Source organism: Gavialis gangeticus, unplaced genomic scaffold, assembly GCF_001723915.1.
Source record: "Gavialis gangeticus isolate Ggan-Ray unplaced genomic scaffold, GavGan_comp1, whole genome shotgun sequence".
In the NCBI taxonomy this organism is placed as follows: domain Eukaryota; kingdom Metazoa; phylum Chordata; order Crocodylia; family Gavialidae; genus Gavialis; species Gavialis gangeticus.
The window spans coordinates 55,351,523-55,372,568 of NW_017729034.1; the positions used below are offsets into that span (position 1 = coordinate 55,351,523).

Genomic DNA, 21,046 nt, shown 5'->3' on the forward strand with positions numbered 1-21,046 from the left:
GAGTACCCGTGGGACTTTAGGCCTGTGTTACCCCAAGGACACAGGGCCGCGAGACAGTCCATTCTTGGGGTGGTGGCGGCACGTTACCCCCAGACTAGCGAGTGTGCTCCGGGAGAGGGGTCGGCCGGACATAAGGTGCCCCTAGGGAGGCACTCGGAGCCTGGAAGGTGGTCGGGCGCAGGGAGGTGGGTGGCTCAACGCAGGAGCACCCCCTACTGGCCCGCCTCATGTGGTGGAAACAGCGGAGGGATACGAATACCCAGCTGTGTTCCTGAGGTGGGATCTCTGCACCCGCCACATGGTCTGACCCAGTAAATGGCAGTCCTTATGTTCTTATGTACTGAGAGGAAGGAACTTCCATCTGTTTCAGGATGGAACTTGACAATGTTAGAAAGTACAATATGATAGGATAGATGCACATGATATACAGATTCAAGTATTGGTATCCACCCCCTATTTACAGATTCATAGATGTTAGGGTCAGAAGGGACCTCAATAGATCATCGAGTCCAACCCCCTGCATAGGCAGGAAAGAGTGCTGGGTTCAGATGACCCCAGCCAGATTCCCATCCAACCTCCTCTTGACGACCCCCAGAGGAGGAGAGAGCACTACCTCCCTTGGGAGCCCATTCCAGATTTTGGCCACTAACTGTGAAGAAGTTCCTTCTAATGTCCAGTCTAAATCTGCTCTCTGCTAGCTTATGGGCATTATTTCTTGTGACCCCCCAGGGGCATCTTGGTGAGCAGAGCCTCACCAATTCCCTTCTGTGCCCCCATGATGAATTTATAGACAGCCACAAGGTCGCCTCTCAACCTTCTCTTGCGGAGGCTGAAGAAGTCCAGGGGGTTGAATGGACATTCAATTTCTAAGTGGGAAGTGTCAGATAATTACATGCTTCATAGGTCCTGCTGGTAGTCTGTACAGCCAATACTTTTCCCCCTTCATATCAATGCTATATTTGTCTTCTAAAGGTTATAGGCAGCGTGACCATACATCCCGGTTTGGCTGGGACAGTTCCAGATTTCATAGGCCATCCTGGTGGCCTGGCCAGTTGGTGCAAATCGAAACAAAAGTCCTGGAATCAGCTACCTAACATGATCCCTTCTTTCTCTACTGACTCTAGTGCATATGAGTGTGTGGCAATAGAGCTGACCTTAGTGAAAATGGCACCCTGGGCAAACTTGTATTTTGGCAGCACCCCCACCCTTCCCCCCAAGTCAGTAGTGCTGCTTCAGGCAGAGGAAGATGGGCAGCAGTGCAGGGCACAGTCTGGCAGGAAGGCAGAGTGGCATGGTGTGCCAGGTGGGTGGACAGGCAGGCACTGCTGCTGTTGTGCAGGAGCAAGGCTGGTGGACTGGAGCAAGTGCCACCCCCTACCACACATGCCCAGCTCAGCTCCTCCTAAACAGTGGCTGGAGGCAGGGGGCAGGCTGAGCTGGGCACCACTCCAGTCCACCCACCTTGCTTCTGCACAGCAGCAGTGGTGCCCACCTGCCCAGTACACCATGCTGCTCTGCCCTCACTTGAAACGGCGTCCCAGATTTCATGGTCACCAGAGTTATAAGTAAAGACAGGAGCTTGGCTGGGATATGAAGATAGTCCTGTCATTATTTAAAAATCTCTGTCTGGCTGGTATCTTGCTCACACATTCACAGTCAACCTGTAAGTTGCAAAGCACAGAGATAAGTCCTGACCACCTGTGGTAACTGAAGATATCCTGGCACTTTTCAGAAGACAAGGATTGTTACTTTAAGAGAGCTAACCAAGTTCTGTCTTTTGCAATAACATTTTTATTACCTCATAAACACTCTAATTGCTAAGGAATTATTACTCTGTTCTGCAGTCTTTAGAGTTTCAGTATAAATTGGAAAAACAGATTTAAATAGATAGATAATCTAATCTAAAAATGTGGGAACAAACACACCTCAGAAGAAACAGATAGAGTAGAAGCATACCTAAAAGCAATGGCAAAAGAAGAGCCCTACTGAAACCTAAGTGAAGTCAATAGGATTGAAGGCAAGTAGGCTTTGAATCAACCTCAAAATATCTGACAGAAATGTTATCTATCATGTCAACTTGCTACGAGATATTTATATATGCTGTGTTGTGGATATTTGCTTCTAATTATGCAGAACAAGAATTGGAAATGACTAAATATGCTACTCTTTGTTGGTAGTATTGGAATGATGTAGCCATGATGGTCCAGGAAATACGAGGGGCAAATATTTTTGTGGGTGCTATTTTTTATTGGTCAACTTCAATTGTTGGGATAGACTTAGACAATCTTTCAAATGCAATGCCTAAAGAATAATGCAATTTTAAAATTTCCATAAACAGTCCTAATTTCACTCTGATAATCATGAAGCATTTTACAAACATAACTAAACAATTACAAACTAAGATGACCCTTGTCATTATGCAAATCACAACTGCAAGGGAGTTAACACATTATATTTTTGGAACAATGAAGTTTACTATATATCTTCCAATCATTTATTTCATATTAAAAATGTCTAGAATAAAAGTAGCATATTTTAGCTTGTAGGCAATGATTTAAAGTACTTAAAAATAAAGCCCTTCCTAACTTACTGAACCTACAACAAACAGTTAAAATGCATCATAGCAAATTCCATGGTACAAAACTTAGCAATGTATTATGATTAGGCATTCCTACTTAACTCAGACATTGAACCAAATATCATTTTTTTCAATATATATTTTGTGGTGGAACAGCCAGAAAAAGGGATGAGTGACAACTTTTACTTTAAACTTTATTAACATTGAAGTGGTCATTTTCCCTTATCAGTCTTGCATTTCAACATTTCCATAACAAAATTTTACATGGTGCTATTCCTCCATAAAGTTCCAAGTGCTTTACAAACCCTTAAAACACAGGAATCACTTCAAAAATCACTATTAGTATGCCACTATTAGTGAAATGACACATGCAAGATGCTTAATATCACCCCAAAATTGAAAATCACCTCTAAGCTGGCAAAGAAAGCTATGAGATCTTTTAAAAAAGTGTTATGGGCTTTGGGCTTGTGTTTTGTCTCACAGAAGACTACTTACAATCACATTAGAGAACTGGCTAAATGTCAGTTCAGAATGAAGAATGCCACCAACTGAATCACCAACCCCATATTCTACAACTTGGTTTTCATTACCAAAGATTAGCCAGAACTTGTTTTATTGCACTTCCCAAAGCTGAAAAGATAATCACTTGAAGAGATAAAGCATAAAGCTCTCTATTCACTCTCTGTCTTGAATGACAACTAGTATTACAAATAATTCCTTTTGTAATATATATTATGATGTCATAGAATGGAATAACCTTGTACTAATGAGAAGTGGACACAAAATGTGACTGGGAATAGCTTCCTTCCCACTGAAACCTATCTGTTACGCACTACGTGGTCATTCTTAAATGGTTTATTTAAACACATACTATCAAAATGTTCATCTTTTCAGTTCAGCATTAGCTAGTCACTCAAACATAAGATATGGAAACAGTATGGAGAACCTAGATTGTATAGACACTGCAAACTTACTGAATCAAACCCAGCTCAATACAAACAAATTTGGGTTAATTCTGTCAGAATGTGATACAAGCATCTTTTCAAACAGACTTTTAAACTATTAAAATTGCTGCAATTTTAGAACCATTTTTAGAAACATCTAAAATTGTAAGAATATTAGCTATGAAAAAACTTCATTTTCTATTTCATTTATATACAGAGAGATATGTTTTTAAAGTATCAGTTGATTAAAACTGAACTCCCAGTATGGTAACATGTACTTTTATATGGAGAATTGATAAAATATGAGTTTGCCACACACTGTCAAGGTAGGAAAAAGTATGACTTCAAATAAAAAAAAAAACAGTATGAACATATTTCGACATAACCATTCATCATCAGTTAGGTAAAATCAAATCAGGTTATATGAACATGTAAGAGACACAGAAAGCCTACTTTTCATAAATATTTAAATATGCAAAACCAGCATGAATGTCGCATGTCCTTGGAGGCTGGGGGGGGGCATGGCAAGCTCCCGCAGGTGGCAGTGCTGTTGGCAGCAGTGAGTGGTGAGCTCCCGCAGGTGGGTGTGGTGCTGTCGGTGGCGGGGGGGAGGTGGTAAGCACTGACCGGTGGGAAGCAACCACCCGCAGACGCCACTGGCAGCAGTGGCAGTGGCCAGTGGCAATGAGGGACTGCCTGAAGACACTGCTGGTGGTGGCAGGGTGGGAGTGGGTGGCAAGAGGCAACTGCCCACAGGTGCTGCTGACAGTGTCGGCGGCACTTTTTGCAGGGGGTACACTGCCAAGCTCAGGAGGTGCATGTGCACCCATGTGCACCCCCTACACGTCACCAGTGAAAACCACTGTTATTTTAAGTACTCATTAATGCTTTCTGCTATCCACAAAAATATTAAGTTACAAAGTAATTAACTGAATCCTGTTCAATGGGCGACTACAGTGAATTGAATACCAACTGTAAAAAAAAAATTAAAAGATTTTCTTCCCATTCTTTGACACACATTTTTACTTTTACGTAATTAAAACCCTAATCTTTGCAAGGGCTAGGCAGGGGTGCCCAGCCTGTGGCATGGGTGCCACAAGTGCTGAGGCAGCCTCTTTGTGACATGCAGCAGACTGAAGAAGGGGTAGACACAGCATAGATAGGGCAGGGAGCAGAAAGCAGAGTGTCAGATCAGGCAGGGAGTACAGGAGAGCAGCAATTTGGTCAGAAAGCACAGGGCAGGGCATAAAGCTGAGCAGCAGATTAGGTAAGGGAAAAGGATCGGAGTTGCACTCAGGGAGGGTGTGGAGATAATTTGTGGCATGCCTGCCAAAAAGGTTGCCCCCGCTTGGGCTAAGAGATTAAATTATATGAGTTATCTGAGTTATATGAGTATCTACTATACTATACTGATCTACTATACTATACTGATCGTTCCTGATGTGTGGTGATTGGGAGATGTGGTTGGGAAACAGTTGGGATTGGTGGGAGGCTTTGCTTGTGTGGAAGTCTGGGCAGGGAGGCAGTGGCTGGGAGCCAGGGATGGGCTGGAGTTTCAAGTTTTGGGGTGCTTGGGGAATCCCGTCTGTTGGTTGTTTGTTTACTGTAACCCACTCTGAGACATATGGATAGGGCAGGATCTAAATCTAATACATAAATAATCTTACAACATTGTATTTTAGTTTTTAGCGCCCAGGCCCAAACATAAAATAGGGGAGGGGAAGAGAGTACTTAAAAAATATACATTTCCCTTTAATTAAACGACAAATCCTTGCAGACTACCTGTGTAAGCAGGCAGCATATGTATGTTAAATGAGTGCAAAAATCATTGAGCATGACAGACATTGCTCGTACTTGTATTTCTGAATCTGGACTCCTTAAGCTGCCCATCTGTTCCATTCACTTTATTATTTGATAAATAAGGCTGTTCATTTGCAGAAAGCCCCAGCTACTCTGCAAGTAGGCTGGTAAGAGCCTTAAAGCCTGAACACCAGCAACTCTTATTCAGATAAAGCTCTGGTTGAGGTCAATGGGAGTTTATAAACAAGAACTGGCAGGATCAGCTGCCAAACAAGGGATAATGCGAAGAGTTAAACACTGCTTTGGCATGTGCACGAAGGGCCTGTTTTATTTTAGTGCCACATGGATGGTGTGTCCTCTAGAAAATCATTCGGGCTAGGGAATTTTATTTGAAGTGACTCAGCAAAGACATCCTGACGAAGTGGCAAAGCAAAGACAAGAGCAGAATTCGGCAAACTAGAAAGCCAAATCTGTCTACGAGTAGTGATTAAATGGAAACTGAGACAAGAGGGCAGGTTTCGTTTCCACGCTTTGTTCAGACAGGCCAATCAATGCTACTAGGATTCTTAAGGGCAACCCAGCAAGTTGTCTAGCTGGTAGGAAAGTAATTAAATTTCACTTCTCTGGCACAGGATTTGGCTGTTTTGGGCTGCTGCCAGGAAATAAGATATTTTCTTATCATGACAGAACTCCTCAGCTTGAAGAGGAAGTCCATGGGTAAGTGCCAGACTCCCTAATATACAGTCAGAACCTGACTATACAGTAAAGATTCTTGCAACTTAAAGTACAAAAATATACATAAAGACTTAAGCATTACTTAACTTTAAACACTGCTTGAGTTTGCATAGTGACTGTGAGGTTTTTATTTCCTTTGCCCACCCCATTGTTTCCTTTTTTCCTTCTCTTTCTTTTACTTTGCTGCAAAGGTCTTGTAATTTTTTTATTTTTTTTTTACTTCTAAGCGTTTTTTAACAACATAAAAAGTACAAAATGGATGGCAACACTGCCATCCATGGAGAAGTTCTGCAAGCACGACAGAGGAAATGTGGATGACAAGCTGTGTAAGTTGTGGGATGTATATTATCTTTGAATCAGTCCCTCTTGCCAACAACACCTTCATGAAAATTCACTTAATGGTGGTCATGGAGAAGAAGATCAAAAGGCTAGAAATTAAACTGAAGACAGCGATGGAGTTCAGACAGGATGTGCAGCAGGTAACGGAAGAAAGGAGAAGGGCGGTTGCACATAAAATGAGAAGCTGCAAACAATTACCAAGAAAGATCACAACAGGGGCAGATCTTCAGAAAGGGACAGAAACCCAAGGAGGCATGTAATTTGGAGAGCAAAGCAACAGAAGCCACTGATTTATGGGGGCAAAATAGAACCAAGGAATCTGTTTAGTGTATTAAGAGATGAAGAGGAGAAATGGGCAGGATCTGAAACTGGAATGCTATGAAAGAAGAGAAGAGCAGCCAGCCCCAAAAAGAATGGGGAACTGAGTCTGGGAAATCAAAAGTGCAGGACATAAGTGACAATTTTCACCCGATCTGGCCCCTGAAAGTGCTCTACAGCTGTAACCAAACAGGAGTGCACAGCTACAAAGCACTTTAAAAGGCCCCAGATCCCATGAAAATCTAAACCCTCATTGCTTGAAGACATTTCAAAACACAGCATCTGCCGTAGCTTGTGTCTGCCTCCTTCCCAGCTCTTTTTAGAATGGGAGGGGGGAAAGGGAGCAAAGGGAGTTTGGTCTGGGATTTGTTCAGCAACACTGGAGGGTGGGGAACCCCTACAACAAACTCCAGCATGGGCTGGAGATCCCCTAGAACAAACTCCCTCTGCTCTCGTTCCCCCCTCCCATTCTCAAAATAGCTCCAAGGTTGGGAAGGAGGAGGGGACAATGCTGGGGGAAGCCAGCTGCAGGCTTGCAGCCAGCACCTGGATTTCCCAGGCTTCCCTCCCTACTGGACCAAAAGTGAAAGGTCAACAACAACTGTAAATGGTAAGGAGAGAGATGCATACTTTCCAAAAGGAAACTTGGGTAAGCTTAGACAGAAACAAGTTAACTGTGTGTACACCAATGCAAAGAGTCTCAGCAATAAAATGGAGGAATCTGGAACTCCTGGTGTGTAATGCAAAACCAGACATCCTAAGAATAAGGGAAAGAACTGAATAGTAGCCATAAGTGGAATGCAGACAATGAATGTTACAAACTCTTTTGGAAGAACAGAAATAAGAGGAAGATGCAATGGCTGAAACAAAACAAGAAAGACTTTGATGCCATGAATCATGGGAAAATATTGGTCAAACTGCAGGGGACAGAGATCAGTGTGTAAGGAGGAGAGAAGCTGGGGAAGGGGGTTCCCTGTAAAAAAAAAAAAACAACAAAAAAAACCCTTCTTCAGCACTTACCTTAAAAGATCCAAGGACTGCAGGAAACACAAATGGCAGAAAAACCTGCTTTCTGAGTGAATGCCAGCTCCGGATTGGTCTGTGCCACATCACGCTGCCTATTTTCAGGCCCAGAGAGAGGCAGCCAAGGGAAGAGCCCATGTTGGAAAATGCAGACCAGACGGGAACTCCCTCCCTGGAACCACTCAGCCAAAAGTGAGGCAAGAGACCAGTTCAAGAGAGAGGGTAGACAGGGATCAGAGGAACCCTGAAGCAGCTGAGCCTGGGATGGCAACACGAGAGGCAGACTCCCACTATGAACTGGAAGCTTACCAAAGTTAAGTCTGTGAAGATTGAGATGAATAGAGAAAGGAAGCAGGATCGAGAGAAAGCAGCAGGAAGCGGAGTGACCCCAGACAACCTAATACCAATCGAAGCAAAACCACTGCCACCAGAAAAGGCGAAAAACTGTTTCTTTTTTTCTTGGTGTGCCCTGAAAGAAATATCAGGGCTGAGGAGGGGTAAGGCCAGGGTGTAGGGAATGGTAGAGGACCATTTTGTGCTACAAAGCCAGCGTGGAACTTTGTTCCTGCTTTTGTTTTGTTTTTTTCTTTTCCTTTTTTTCTTTTGGGTCCATCCTCTTTCACTAAAACATCAAAATTGTGGTGGGCGAGATTCTAATAACTAGAAGGGGTGTCGTGGTAATATAAAGTCCCTCTGCCTGGTAAAGCATGAGAGAAAACCATTATCCTAAGGTCTATAGCCCTACAGAACCTATAGCTGACAGTGCTACAATTATGAAATTGATAAGGAGTTAAAGGAGAGTGTGTTGTTAAGTTAGTTATCTGAACAGAGGGCAGCTACTGATGGTGTTGTTTACAGATCAGTCTTAGGACTTACCTTATTTAACTTTTCTATTTGCATCCTTAAAAGTGAACTACATATAAACTCATGAAATTTGCAAATGGTATTAAGCTGGAGGGGAGGGGAATGTTGCCAATCCTGACAAGGACTGGATTATTATGCAGAAAGATTTAGATAATGGTGTGCAATGGACACTAGAATGTAGTGAAATTTAAAAATATGAAGTGCAAAGTCATACACTTACGGGGTCCTGCAACAAGGGTTTTGGCTAAAAGACAAAATGCATAAATTGGAGAGAACTGAGGAAAGAAAGCGTATTGGTTGATTTTAGGATGATCATGAGCCACTGGTGCAAGGTGGCTGTGAAAAAGGCTAATGGCATCCTAAGAATGCAGGAGGCATGGGATATTCAACAGAGACAAGAAGTTACCAATACCATTGAATATGGCACTGATAAGATGCCATTAATATAACTGTATGCATTCTGGTTGTCAGTGTTTAAAAAAGATTAAGTTAAACAGGAACAGGTTGAAAAAGAGCCACTAAAATAGTTAAGCGAATGGAGACTCTTTCTTATGAAAAAAAGATTAAAGCAGCTCGACCTATTTAGCTTAACAATATGTAGACTGACAGCAAATATGACTAATATTGGGGTGGGAGAAGAGCTTTACAAGCTGAAAACCAAGACTGACAAAAATATAAAATAGCCAACACTAGCTATGGAAAACAGTATAGAATGGGGTTCAAGCCCAGTAGTGGTGACAAAGAACCTGAATCACTTTAAGACCAGATAAAGTTTGTGAGGGGGATGGTGTGACAGGACAAAATTCTGGGTCTACAACTACTGCGTGTGATAGGTACAATTATGCATTTGCAACCCCCAAACTATGGAATAGAGGGGACAGTATGAAAGGCACCTAGTAATTTCATGTTCTGGGGCTTGTGGTGATTGCCAGTAGGGGCAAGGAAGAAAATGTTTACCCTCATAAATGCTACAGATCTGTGGCAGAGATTTCACGGTTGGGGTTTGGGGGTTTTTCCCCAACTTCTATCTGCAATGCTGGGACAGTGGCCACAGCCAAAGGCTGCAAGATGTTGATGGATGAGCTGATGCACCTGCTGCTACTTGCAGGACTCATTTTCCAGGCTGAACAGTCTTGCTCTTCCACTCAGGGACATACCAAATCATCACATTTGGGGTCAAGATGTTTTTTTTCCACCGAGTCAAACTGGCAAGAACTCGGAGGGAGAGGAGTGGCAGAAAGTTGTTTGCCTTCCTGTGTAACAGTGCATTCCTGTCCTCAGATTTCATTTCCTACTGTTACAGTGGCAGGGTATTGCTAATTGTGTCACCTCCCCAATTTTTGCCTGTGGCATATGTTATAGGGTATTCTTGGTGTTTTGGATATTCATGGAATCATAGATTCATAGTTGTTAGGGTCAGAAGGGACCTCAACAGATCATCGAGTCTGACTCCCTGCCCTGGGCAGGAAAGAGTGCTGGTGTCAGGCAACCCCAGCCAGTTACCTATCCAGCTTTCTCTTAAAGACCCCCAAGGTAGGGGAGAGCACCACCTCCCTTGGAAGCCCATTCCAAATTCTGGCCACCCTTACTGTGAAGTTTTCCCTGATGTCTAGCCTAAATCTGCTATCTGTCAGTTTGTGGCCATTGTTCCTTGTTACCCCAAGAGGCACCCTGGTGAACAGAGTATCTCCAGTTCCTTGCTGCGCCCCACTGACGAATTTGCAGGCGGTCACAAGGTCACCTCTCAGACTTCTCTTGTGGAGGCTGAAGAGATCCAAGTCCCTTAGTCTCTCCTCATAGGCCTTGGCCTGCAAACCCCCTTAACCATACAAGTGGCAGTCCTCTGGACCCTCCTGAAGTTATCCACATTCTTCTTAAAGTGTGGCGCCCAAAACTGGATGCAGTACTCCAACTGCGGCCTCACCAGGGCTGCATAGAGGGGAAGTATCACCTCCTTGGTTCTATTCGTCATGCATCTGCTGATGCATGATAAAATGAGGTTAGCTTTGCTGATGATTTCAACACACTGACAACTCATGTTCATCTTGGAGTCCACTATGACTCTGAGATCCCCTTCTGCTTCTGTGCTGCTGTGAGGGTGACTTCCCAGCCAGTAGGCGTGCTGGATATTTTTGCACCCTAGGTGCAGTACTCTGCACTTGTCCTTGTTGTACTGCATCCTATTGTGTACTGCCCACTTTTCTAATGTGTGCACATCTGCCTGCAATCGTTCCCTACCCTCCAGAGTGTGCACTTCACCCCACAATTTAGTATCGTCCATAAACCTGGACAGAGTACACTTCATGCTCACATCCAAGTCACTGATGAAGACATTGAAGAGTACAGGGCCAAGAACCGAGCCCTGTGGGACCCCACTACCCACATCCTTCCAGGTCAATACCAACCCGTCCACTACCACTCTCTGGGTGTGACCTCCAAACCAACTTGCTACCCACTGGACTGTGTAATCATCTAAGTCACAGCCTCTTAATTTATTTATGAGAATGGGATGAGATACTGTATCGAAGGCCTTTCTAAAATCCAAGTAAATGACATCTACCTCTACTTCTGCATCTAAGCGTTTTGTGGCCTGGTCATAAAAAGAAACCAGATTAGTCAGGCATGATCTATCTGCTATGAATCCATCCTGGTTGTTCTGCTGCATTATTTTTCCCACTGGCCTCACACAATTATGATCCTTAATAACTTGTTCAAAGACTTTTCGAAGGATAGAGGTGAGACTAACTGGCCTATAATTACTGGGGTCCTCCTTCCTCCCCTTCTTAAAGACAGGGACCACATTGCCCCTTTTCCAGTCCTCCGGGACCTGACCCAAGCACCACGAGTGCTCAAACAGCCGTGCCAGTGGTTCTGCTACGACACCACCAATTCCTTCAGTACTCTCAGATGCAACTCATCTGGGCCTGCTGACTTAAATACATCCAGTCCATCCAAGTGACTCTGCACCAAGTCAGCATCAACAGTTGGTAGGCTGGTGTCCATCTGATGCCCATCTAAGAACCCATTAGGAGACCTGTCTTGACCCTTACTCAGAAACACTGAGGCAAAAAACCTCAATGAAGAGCTCAGCCTTGTCCCCCCTGTCTGTCACTAATTGCTCCTGCCTGTTCAGTAGAGTTCCTTGCAATTTTCAAGAAAGGCTTAAAGTGGTGAGTTTTGGGATACCTGGGGGAAATGATGGTCTGCAAAAAAAGGGGACTGGGACTTGTTGGCCCAGGTAGCCCTTTCCAGTCTTGTGTACCTATATTAATCTAAAATGCATCTATGCAGCATTAGTCTGCTCAGAACAATAGAGTGGGAGGCAGGAATCTGGATTCTATACCCAACTCTGTCCTTTATCTCAATAGGGGGGTGTCTACATCAGCTTGGTCTCAACGCTGCTGCCAGAAAACAAGCGCTGCGCACTCACTCCAGCTCTGCACCATCCAAAACCAGAAATGCCATTCTGAGGATGCTCCAGGGTGCCTCTACTTTGGAGATCTCGCAAGACAGAAGGTTCAAGACTGGCAGCAGGGGGTGTCAGCAGAGTGTCCAGATTTCTGTATTTCCAGGTTTGGTGAATACAGAGTGAGTAGGTGGGACTTATGTTTTGGGCAGCCACCTCCAGAACAATGCGGTGCCAATGTGGAGCAAGCCTTATGTTAGGCATTTTGGAGCATGGGGGCACTTTAAAGGGAACTTAGCTGTGAGTGCAAATTGCTTACAACTCACTTATGCCATCACCACTGCTGCCATCACCCTCCCCACCCACAGTGCTGCCCACTGTGCAAGTGAAACTGCCCACTGCCAAAATACCATAGAAGCCCCCTGGTTCTTCAAACTGGATAAAACGTCTGCAGTGGCTAGACCTTACCTGTGGGCCATAGATTGCTGACCCCTGCCTTATGTGATCCTAAGCCAACTGTTTCTACTCCTCTGAGCCTTGACTTCCATATTAGCGAAATGGAAATAATTGTTCTTGATCATCTTTGTAAAGATCTTTGAGATCCTCAGATAAAAGTTACTAAGTTATCAGTTGATGTTACTATTATACAAAGAAAAAAACACAAACATTTTTGATCATTTGATTAAAAAGCCTTTCATATTTTTTAACAACTCCTTTCCACAAAACCCTGACAGCTCACAGTTCAGAAAGCCAAGCCAGATTTTTCCACTGCATCAGCAATATCTGTTCTATTTGGGCAGCTGGCACAAAGTGAGAAAATTCATTAACATGCTAATGATGTGTCCTATTTAAAATTCCAACCCTTATTATTGTGCGATTAAATCTCTTCCCTTGATGTCTGCCTCCTTATATTGGAGTTACAGGGAGAAATCCACAATATTAATAAAGTACAAAATATTTGACCGATTTCTATATGAGAGGCAGTAAAAAATCAAAGCACGTATGTGCACGCACATGTGCGCACACATTTATAAATGTATTTTAGGGTTTCAAATTTCTCAGGAAGCGCAAATGTTTATAAGCTACTAAAATGATGTTATACACACAACCCATTTCTTAACAGACTTATGAATACAAAGCGCAAGCAGAAGCGGGTACAGGAAGAGATCACTATAGGAAAGCTTTGTGGAAGTTGCAGGAATGGAGAAGAGAAGAAAGGAGAGGTCTTTTATATATAATATAAAATCTTTGGAACAATCTTTTCCCTTTCCGGTAGGTCTTTTATATATAATATAAAATCTTTGGAACAATCTTTTCCCTTTCCGGTAGCTTAAGCTCTCCTCTCTTCTCTTCTCCATTCCTGCAACTTCCACAAAGTTTTCCTATAGTGATCTCTTCTTGTACCCGCTTCTGCTTGCGCTTTGTATTCATAAGTCTGTTAAGAAATGAGTTGTGTTTATAATATCATTTTAGTATCATATAAACATATATATATAGATATATGTATCTATATAGATATATATAGATATATATATCTATATATATATGAAGAAAAGCACAAAGCCAGAGTGGGAGGATCAGGCAACCAGTGACACACCACTGATCTAATCATCTATGTAGAAACAAAAATTGAAGCATCTGCTGCCTATAGTGAAAGATTATCTCCTCCACTACTAATGTAATTAAAACTGCCATAAGTATTCAGGGGCCATCAGAGGGCTTGTTTTCATAGCTGTTAGCACAAATGAACAGCACTCAAGCAAAGCTTGAGTGAAAGCAGTCATACTACAAATACAGCTTTCTGTGCAATGTGATTGTTTCAGCAGCAACAATCTGTATTAGTAGCAGAGAGCGGCCAATCCTTGTCTTAAGTGTCACAGCACTCTAACTTCAAACCAAGCCCCTGATACAATAGCTAGTTCAAATGGAAAGCACAACTAATTCCAGCTAGAGACATCTATGTGTAGATGAGTTTGGGACAACACTCAAGTTATTTTCTGACCTAGCGCTGCAGTAAAAAAAAGTTTGCAGAGACATCTGATACCTGAATGTACAGAGGAAAAGATGAAGAAAAATAATATTCTGGAATTAACAAAAAAAAGTATTCTGTTTCAGATCCTGGAAAACCCAAATCAAATTATTCCGGTTTATTTCTCCATCTTTTTGTTTTATTTGTTACCTCACTTTTAAACAAATTAACATCTTATACTTTTTCTTTAAACAAATGAAGATAATTTAACATCAAAGGTAGCTAAAATCATGACAGGCGGCCTTCTAAGGATAATGATAATGCATGTACTACCTCACTTTACAGAGTCTGCTACTGCTTTCTAAACTCAAATCAATAAGTAGGATATTATACACATTTGCATAATATAGATACTCTTTCACTTGCCAGGCCATTGTTCAGAAACTTGCATTTAGCCTTAAGCGCTATTTCCCATGTATGCTTTTCTTAATATTCCTGTTAACCATGAAAGGGGGTCAGAGCTGTGAGTAGTGGGATATTTACATTTCCTGATAAAACTATAAAGTCAGCATTTCCACTGGGAGTTCTCTTCTCCTCCCTCAGTTTTTCTGAACCAGCATTACTACAAAATAGACTTCATGATGAGTATTGATGCAGCCCAAATTCAGTTATTCAACTCATTTCAACTGCCAGTTGCTAAAAGTTAACTGCAACAACAATCCTAAAAAATCATCCTCATCACCAATCAGACTGCCATTGGAAAGACAGCGCAACATTGAAGGGGGAAAAAGAACCAGCAATCACAGAAAAAGCCTTCTCAATGGTTATGTGCCATCTGCAGTTTAAATTATTCTGTAGTAAAAATCCCATTCCACTTGCTTTTGTTTTATTTTTCAAACATAAAAGTATTGGGTGAAATGACAACTGGTTCCTAAAACTTGTTTAAAAGAATACAATACATTTATAGCAGTAAAAGTGAAAGTTTGGTTTTCAACTAAATTTCCTAACATTTAAATCATGCTGAATGTCCATGACTTAAAGGAGAATCTACCTCATAAAGAAGAAAATAGGATAGATGATACAATGAAAACAAAATATTAACCTTTTTTTATGTACTTCTGAGTAATTTTAGCTCTATAAAGTTTTATTTCACACAGGAAAAAGCTTTCTGCATTTATTCATAAGCTATCACAATTATTTAAAGAAAGTCTCTAGGGTACAAGATGCCAATTTTTTTCAGTCTACTATAGTTATAATATGCAGTAGGTATCAACAAAATATCTATAATTAAAAAAAAGATGGACAGGAGGAAGAAACTAACAATCTTTAAACTGCTACCAATTCTGGTACTTCAGTAAACTCACATAGATATTAGTCTAAAAGAGTACTGAATACAAACTCAGCTGCAGTATGTACCATTGGGAAAATGATGATTTAAAGAAATTCCTTTTTGTTAACTTAGACTAAGTAGTAATTTGAAATGTACAGCTTTGAAGGTGACGAACCTCTTCAATCCACTGGCAAACCCAACTAATAATGAAGCATGCTACATCATCTACTTTTGAATTACCTTTCCTTAGTATAGCACATACATTTTGAAGGGACACAAATAAAAATTTGTATGCCTCTTCTGAATCTTTTCTTGTTTCTAATAGAATGGACGCCTATCTAGCACTGTAGAGGACTATTCTTCTTTCCATTCTTTCATGTAATTTTAAAAGCAACTCTTAATGGCCTACACAATCTATCTCTTTTGGTTTTAAGGTAGCTTGGGTTGACTGGTTACCTAGGAAACACAAGCTATTGTTTTCCAAGAGAGCAATACTCATCCCTCTTCCCCTACCCAAAAAACACTCTGAGGTAGGAAAAAGTGTTTCAAACCCTTGACACTAACTCTAACTCTTTCCCAAGACTGCATCTCTCAGTTTGCATTTTAATGTTACAGGAAATGCAGTACTCATACATTTGTAATCAATTAAATACTGCTCAGGTATTTGTTTAAACAAGCCAGAAAGCCACTTTATCTGGTAACTTCAAGAGGGAATGGCAGGTTCTACTGCATCTAGACTTATTGCTACTTCCTAACTCTGTCAATTGCATTTAGATGATCACTGGTCAAATATCATTTTTCTGCTGTGAAATATAGTTAAGTCACATGGTTGCTTATGTTTAGATGCAAGTTTTAACGGCTAAACCATTTAATTCCTTAATCTTTAAGTAAAGACCTTTGTTTTCAAAACCTTGTGCCTGACAGGGAATTACATCCTTTCACAAGGCACACCTGAACTCAACATTCAATGGCATTAAAGGCTCCTTGCAAGGGCTGCTACTGCTGCGGGCAACCCTATTTTCCACAGAGGCAATGGACAAGTTTATAGACAAGTTGTTATTGTATCATGTATATGAGGCAGATGCATATAAACCAGTATTATTAAGTAGGTTTCAGCCTGAGAGACTTTTTGAAAACCAGGGCTAAGAAAAATGCTGGAAGCATTCTGCACTGAATGTGTACAAAGCCAGAAAAAATGTCACTCATGAATGACAAGACAAAGCCTGACAGCATGTTCAACCTACTGTTTATCAAGGTCCTGCCAAAATTTCCCTCCTAAAAAGTGGTACATTCTGCATGTCACATTTCACAGGGCTGTTCATCAAATCAAGCAGAATCCTGGATCACCCACAACAGAGCACAAGCAAGGCTTCAATCATGCGACAGCTGGTGAACTGCTTACCAAAGGCAGACTCCCCCTGCTCCAGTTCTTGTTTCAGTCTGTTGTGATCTTCTTTAATTCTCTCTAATTTTCGGACATTTCTGGCACTCAGTACCAAGAGCTCTTGGAGAAGTCCCTCCAGCCCTTCTTTCTCAGATGTTAATGATCTAATTTCTTCTGCAAGATCCTTAGCAGTACAGAAATTACGTCCTGCAGATGCATTTGGAGAGCAGGGGTGGACAGGAAAAGAGAAGGAAACAAACAATTGCAACATCAGTAGATTACATAGAAAACATGGGAAATTAAGCAACTAAACATCCAAACAATAGCTTCAACAGCAGTAATGAAAGCCAGGAAAGTTTTGAGTTGGTCTTAATTTTTCTCCTCTACTGAATCTTATTACAGGCAACTCTCTCAATAACCCACTAAAACAAGTTATCCAAAATGATGCTTCATCTTGCCTCATTCGCACACACATAGCATCACAACCTTTTAAATGTTTGTGGAGAAAATCTAATTTGAATATTAAAGTTGAGAGAAATTTCACACTGTGTAATTCATGGGTCATTACACTGCAATCTATCAGATCATCACCAGGTTTTGCAGTGTATTTCAAGTCATAATATGTTTTAAATGGATGTTATCAATCTCTTAGACTGAAAACGCATTTTCTTTGAACAAAGGTAAACCACTAAACAGTATTTCATAAAGGTTTTTTATAAACACCACACACTTTGCTGGTTACATTAAATATGTAATTAAGAAAACAATGAGATCACATGGACAAAGTCTCAGCAGTCATAAATCTCCACCTCTGTCTCTGTGACAGGTGGAGCATAGAAGCCATGCAGGATTCCTCATGTTCCCAGATCACATTGTCCTCACATTAAGTTCAACACGCAGCTCAGCTGCTAGCCTGCTGCTGTCATTTTGATATGTACATTTAACCTCTCTGCATCTCAGCTTTATTCAATGAAGATAACAACACCAAAGTGCTGTGAGGATGAATGCATCAACAATAATGAAATGCTCAGATAGTAAGGGCTTGTCTACACTAGAAAACAAATATACCAGAGTTGAAATAACACAATCCCTATATTATGGACACAGCTTCATCAGGTTCAGGCTGTTAATAGACATAAAACTTTAAATCATTTTGAAGCAGGGGTGGGCAAAATATAGCATGTGGGCTGCATCCGGCCCGCCAGGCACTCTCATCCGGTCCATGGCGCCCCGCAATGAATTGAGACCTGCCCAGTCCTTCTGCCCACGAGGGTGGGAGCAAGGCATCTACACCCACCCCCAAGATATCCTATTATGCCTCACCCCCACCCTTGTGGGCAGAAAGGCCGGCCCCGCTAACACGGGGTGGAGCTGCTGCTGCAGGTTTCCCCGGTGTCCCGCTCCCTCCAGGCAGTGAGTAGAGAAGTGGGGGCAGGGGCAGGGCTGCAGCTGGGCAGGAGCATGGAGTGTGGGGCTGGCTTCAGCACGGAGCCGTCACCTGGGGGGCAGCAACAGCATGGAGCTCAGGCGGGCAGCATGTGGGTGTGAGGGGGGAGGGGTATGGAAATCCCTCCCATACCCCTCTATGGGGCACAGCCCTGGCAGGCAATGGGGGGCAGCAGTAGCAGCACGGGGAGGGAAAAGGGGGGGAAGGAAGAGAGACTCTTCTCGGCACTGGTGCCTGGCTCCTGGCTCCGGCCAGCACCGCAAGAAGCGCACCCCCGCCGGGTCATTTGTTTCCCCGACACTCCCCTCACTCACAGGGCACGGGGGGAAGCCACAGACACTGGAGCGGGCTGGGGCAGGGAAAGCCACTAGCTCCAGCACCTGAGGCTTCTCTCCTGTGTCCCACAAGTGTGGGGACTGCTGGGGAAACAAACAGCCTGGTAGGGGCTATGCTCGTCACTGTAATGTGCAGCACTGGCCAGAGCCAAGCACCGACACCCTCACCTTCTGCTGTGCCATGGAGGGCGTGTGTGTGTGTGTGGGGGGTCCCTACACCTCTCCTACCCTCCCTCACACTCCACAAACCATACACACAGACAAACAGACAGACACACATATACACCCCTCCACCCCCAGTGTGGCCTGTGTTGACTACAGAAGTGTGTTCCATAGTCACTCACCCACACCCCACAAACACCACATAATCCCCCAACATACCCTATGCCCCCACAGAGCCACACTCCCTCACAAACTTCCCCCACATGCCCCCACACCCTCACCCCACCATACACACCCCCACACCCCACCACACAGACCCATACCCAACCACACAATATAAAAGACTAAGAATTTATTTTTGATTTATTATGCAATTGTCGCTATATACAGTACACAAACACAAATCATGTCAAAATATATTTAAAATAAAATTTAAATATGTTATGGTAGGTGTTTGACTTTCAGTGCGTGATTTGTTTTTTCCTGGTTCCCCCCTCTCAAAAGGAGTACTTCTGGGGGGCAAGGGGAGAGACTTCTGGTGGCAAAGGTCAAGGGTTAAGGGTGGGACGTCTGGTCCCAAGATGATGGTCAGGGAGTGGGACACCTGTCAAGGGGTGAGGCTACTCATGCAGCCCTTGACAGCTCACCAAACCTCATTAAGCGGCTCTCTGCCTGAAACAATTGCCTGCCCCTGTTGTAAAGAGTTGGTACATGGATTTGTCACTCACAAGTATACACCAGGTGTCCCAACATAACTGTTTTATTTCTCTGCTTCCAGATCAGTAAAACTGAGCTAATCCCCTCTAAATTAAACCTTTACAAAACAGTTTTAATTTACAAAAGTTTAGGTCCACTTCAGCTTCATTGGACAGATATAACATAGTTTCATAGTAGCTAGAGTCAGGAGGGACCTGAACAGATCATCTAGCCTGACCCCCTGCCACAGGCAAGAATGAATGCTGGGTTCACAAGACTCCAGACAGGTGATCATCCAACCTCCTCTTGAATTTGCCCAAGGTAGGGGCGAGGACCACTTCCCTGGGAAGTTGGTTCCAAATTTTGGCCACCCTAACTGTAAAACATTGCCTTCTGATCTCTAACCTAAACCTATTCTCCTTATTACTATTGTTTCTAGTCACCCCAGGTGGTGCTGGGAAGAAAAGGGCTCTAACTATTTGCTGTTGATCTCCCCTGATGAGTTTTTAGGCAGCTACCAGGTCCCCCCTCAGCCTCCTCTTGCTGAGGCTGAACAGGTTCAGGTCCCTCAGTCTCTCCTCATAGGGCCTGTCCTGCTGCCCTCTCACCAAGCAGGTGGCCCTCCTCTGAACCCCCTCTGGGCTGGCCACATCCCTCTTGAAGTGCAGCCCCCAGTACTGGACACAGTACTCCAACTGCGGCCTGACCAAAGTCATATAGAGGGGGAGTATCACCTCTCTGGACTGGCTTGAGATGCATCTTTGGATGCATGACAAGGAATGGCTGGCCTTGCTGGCTGCAGTCTGGCATTGGCGGCTCATGTTCATCTTGGAGTCAATAATGAGGGAACTCCCCAGCGTGTATGTATGCTGTGGATTCCTTCTCCCAAGGTGCAGCACCCTGCCTTTGTCTACATTGAACCCCATCCTATTCTCACCTGCCCACTTTTGTAGTCTGTCTAAATCTATTTGCAGCCTCTCTCTCCTGTCAAGAGTGTCCACCTCGCCCCCCATCTTAGTGTCGTCAGCAAACTTGGACAGCGTGCTTTCCATCCCCTCGTCCAAGTCACTGATGAAGATGTTAAACAGTGCGGGCCCGAGGACAGAGCCCTGGGGTACCTCACTGCTCACGTCTCACCAGGCTGAGTACAACCCATCCACCACTACTCTCTGGGTGCGCCCCATCGCCAATTTTTTACCTATCCAACTGTGCAGGCACCAATGCCACAGTCGCTTAATTTATTGATGAGGATGGGGTGAGAGACAGTGTCAAAGGCCTTCTTAAATTCTAGAAAGACTACGTCCATGGCAACACTATCATCCAAGGATTTAGTCACCTGGTCATAAAAGGCAACCAGGTTGGTCAGGCAGGACCTGCCTTTGATGAACCCATGCTGATTGCTCTTGAGCATGATCTCCCCTGCTGGCCCCCCACAGATGTGCTCCTTGATGATTCTCTCCAAGATCTTCCCAAGCACTGATGTGAGGCTTACAGGCCTATAGTTACTTGGGTCCTCCCTTTCTTGAAAACTGGGACCACATTTGCCAGTTTCCAATCCCCTGGCACCTGGCCAGAAGACCATGAATGCTCGTACAGCCAGACCAAGGGCTCCATGATGACCCCTGCCAGCTCCCTCAACACCCTTGGGTGGAGGGCATCTGGACCTGCAGATTTAAAAATGTCTAGCCCTTCCAGAAGATCCCTAACTACATCTGC

At 43.4% G+C, this 21,046-nt stretch overlaps 1 protein-coding gene across 1 annotated transcript in view; it reads right to left on the bottom strand.

Moving 5' to 3' along the window:
- The window catches only part of DISC1 (disrupted in schizophrenia 1), a 483,854-nt gene that overhangs the window by 253,594 nt on the left and 209,214 nt on the right, over positions 1-21,046 (bottom strand). The window contains exon 9 of the mRNA XM_019527173.1: positions 16,709-16,897. Within this exon, the coding sequence (XP_019382718.1) occupies positions 16,709-16,897 (189 nt within the window). The remainder of the gene's footprint in view (positions 1-16,708; positions 16,898-21,046) is intronic.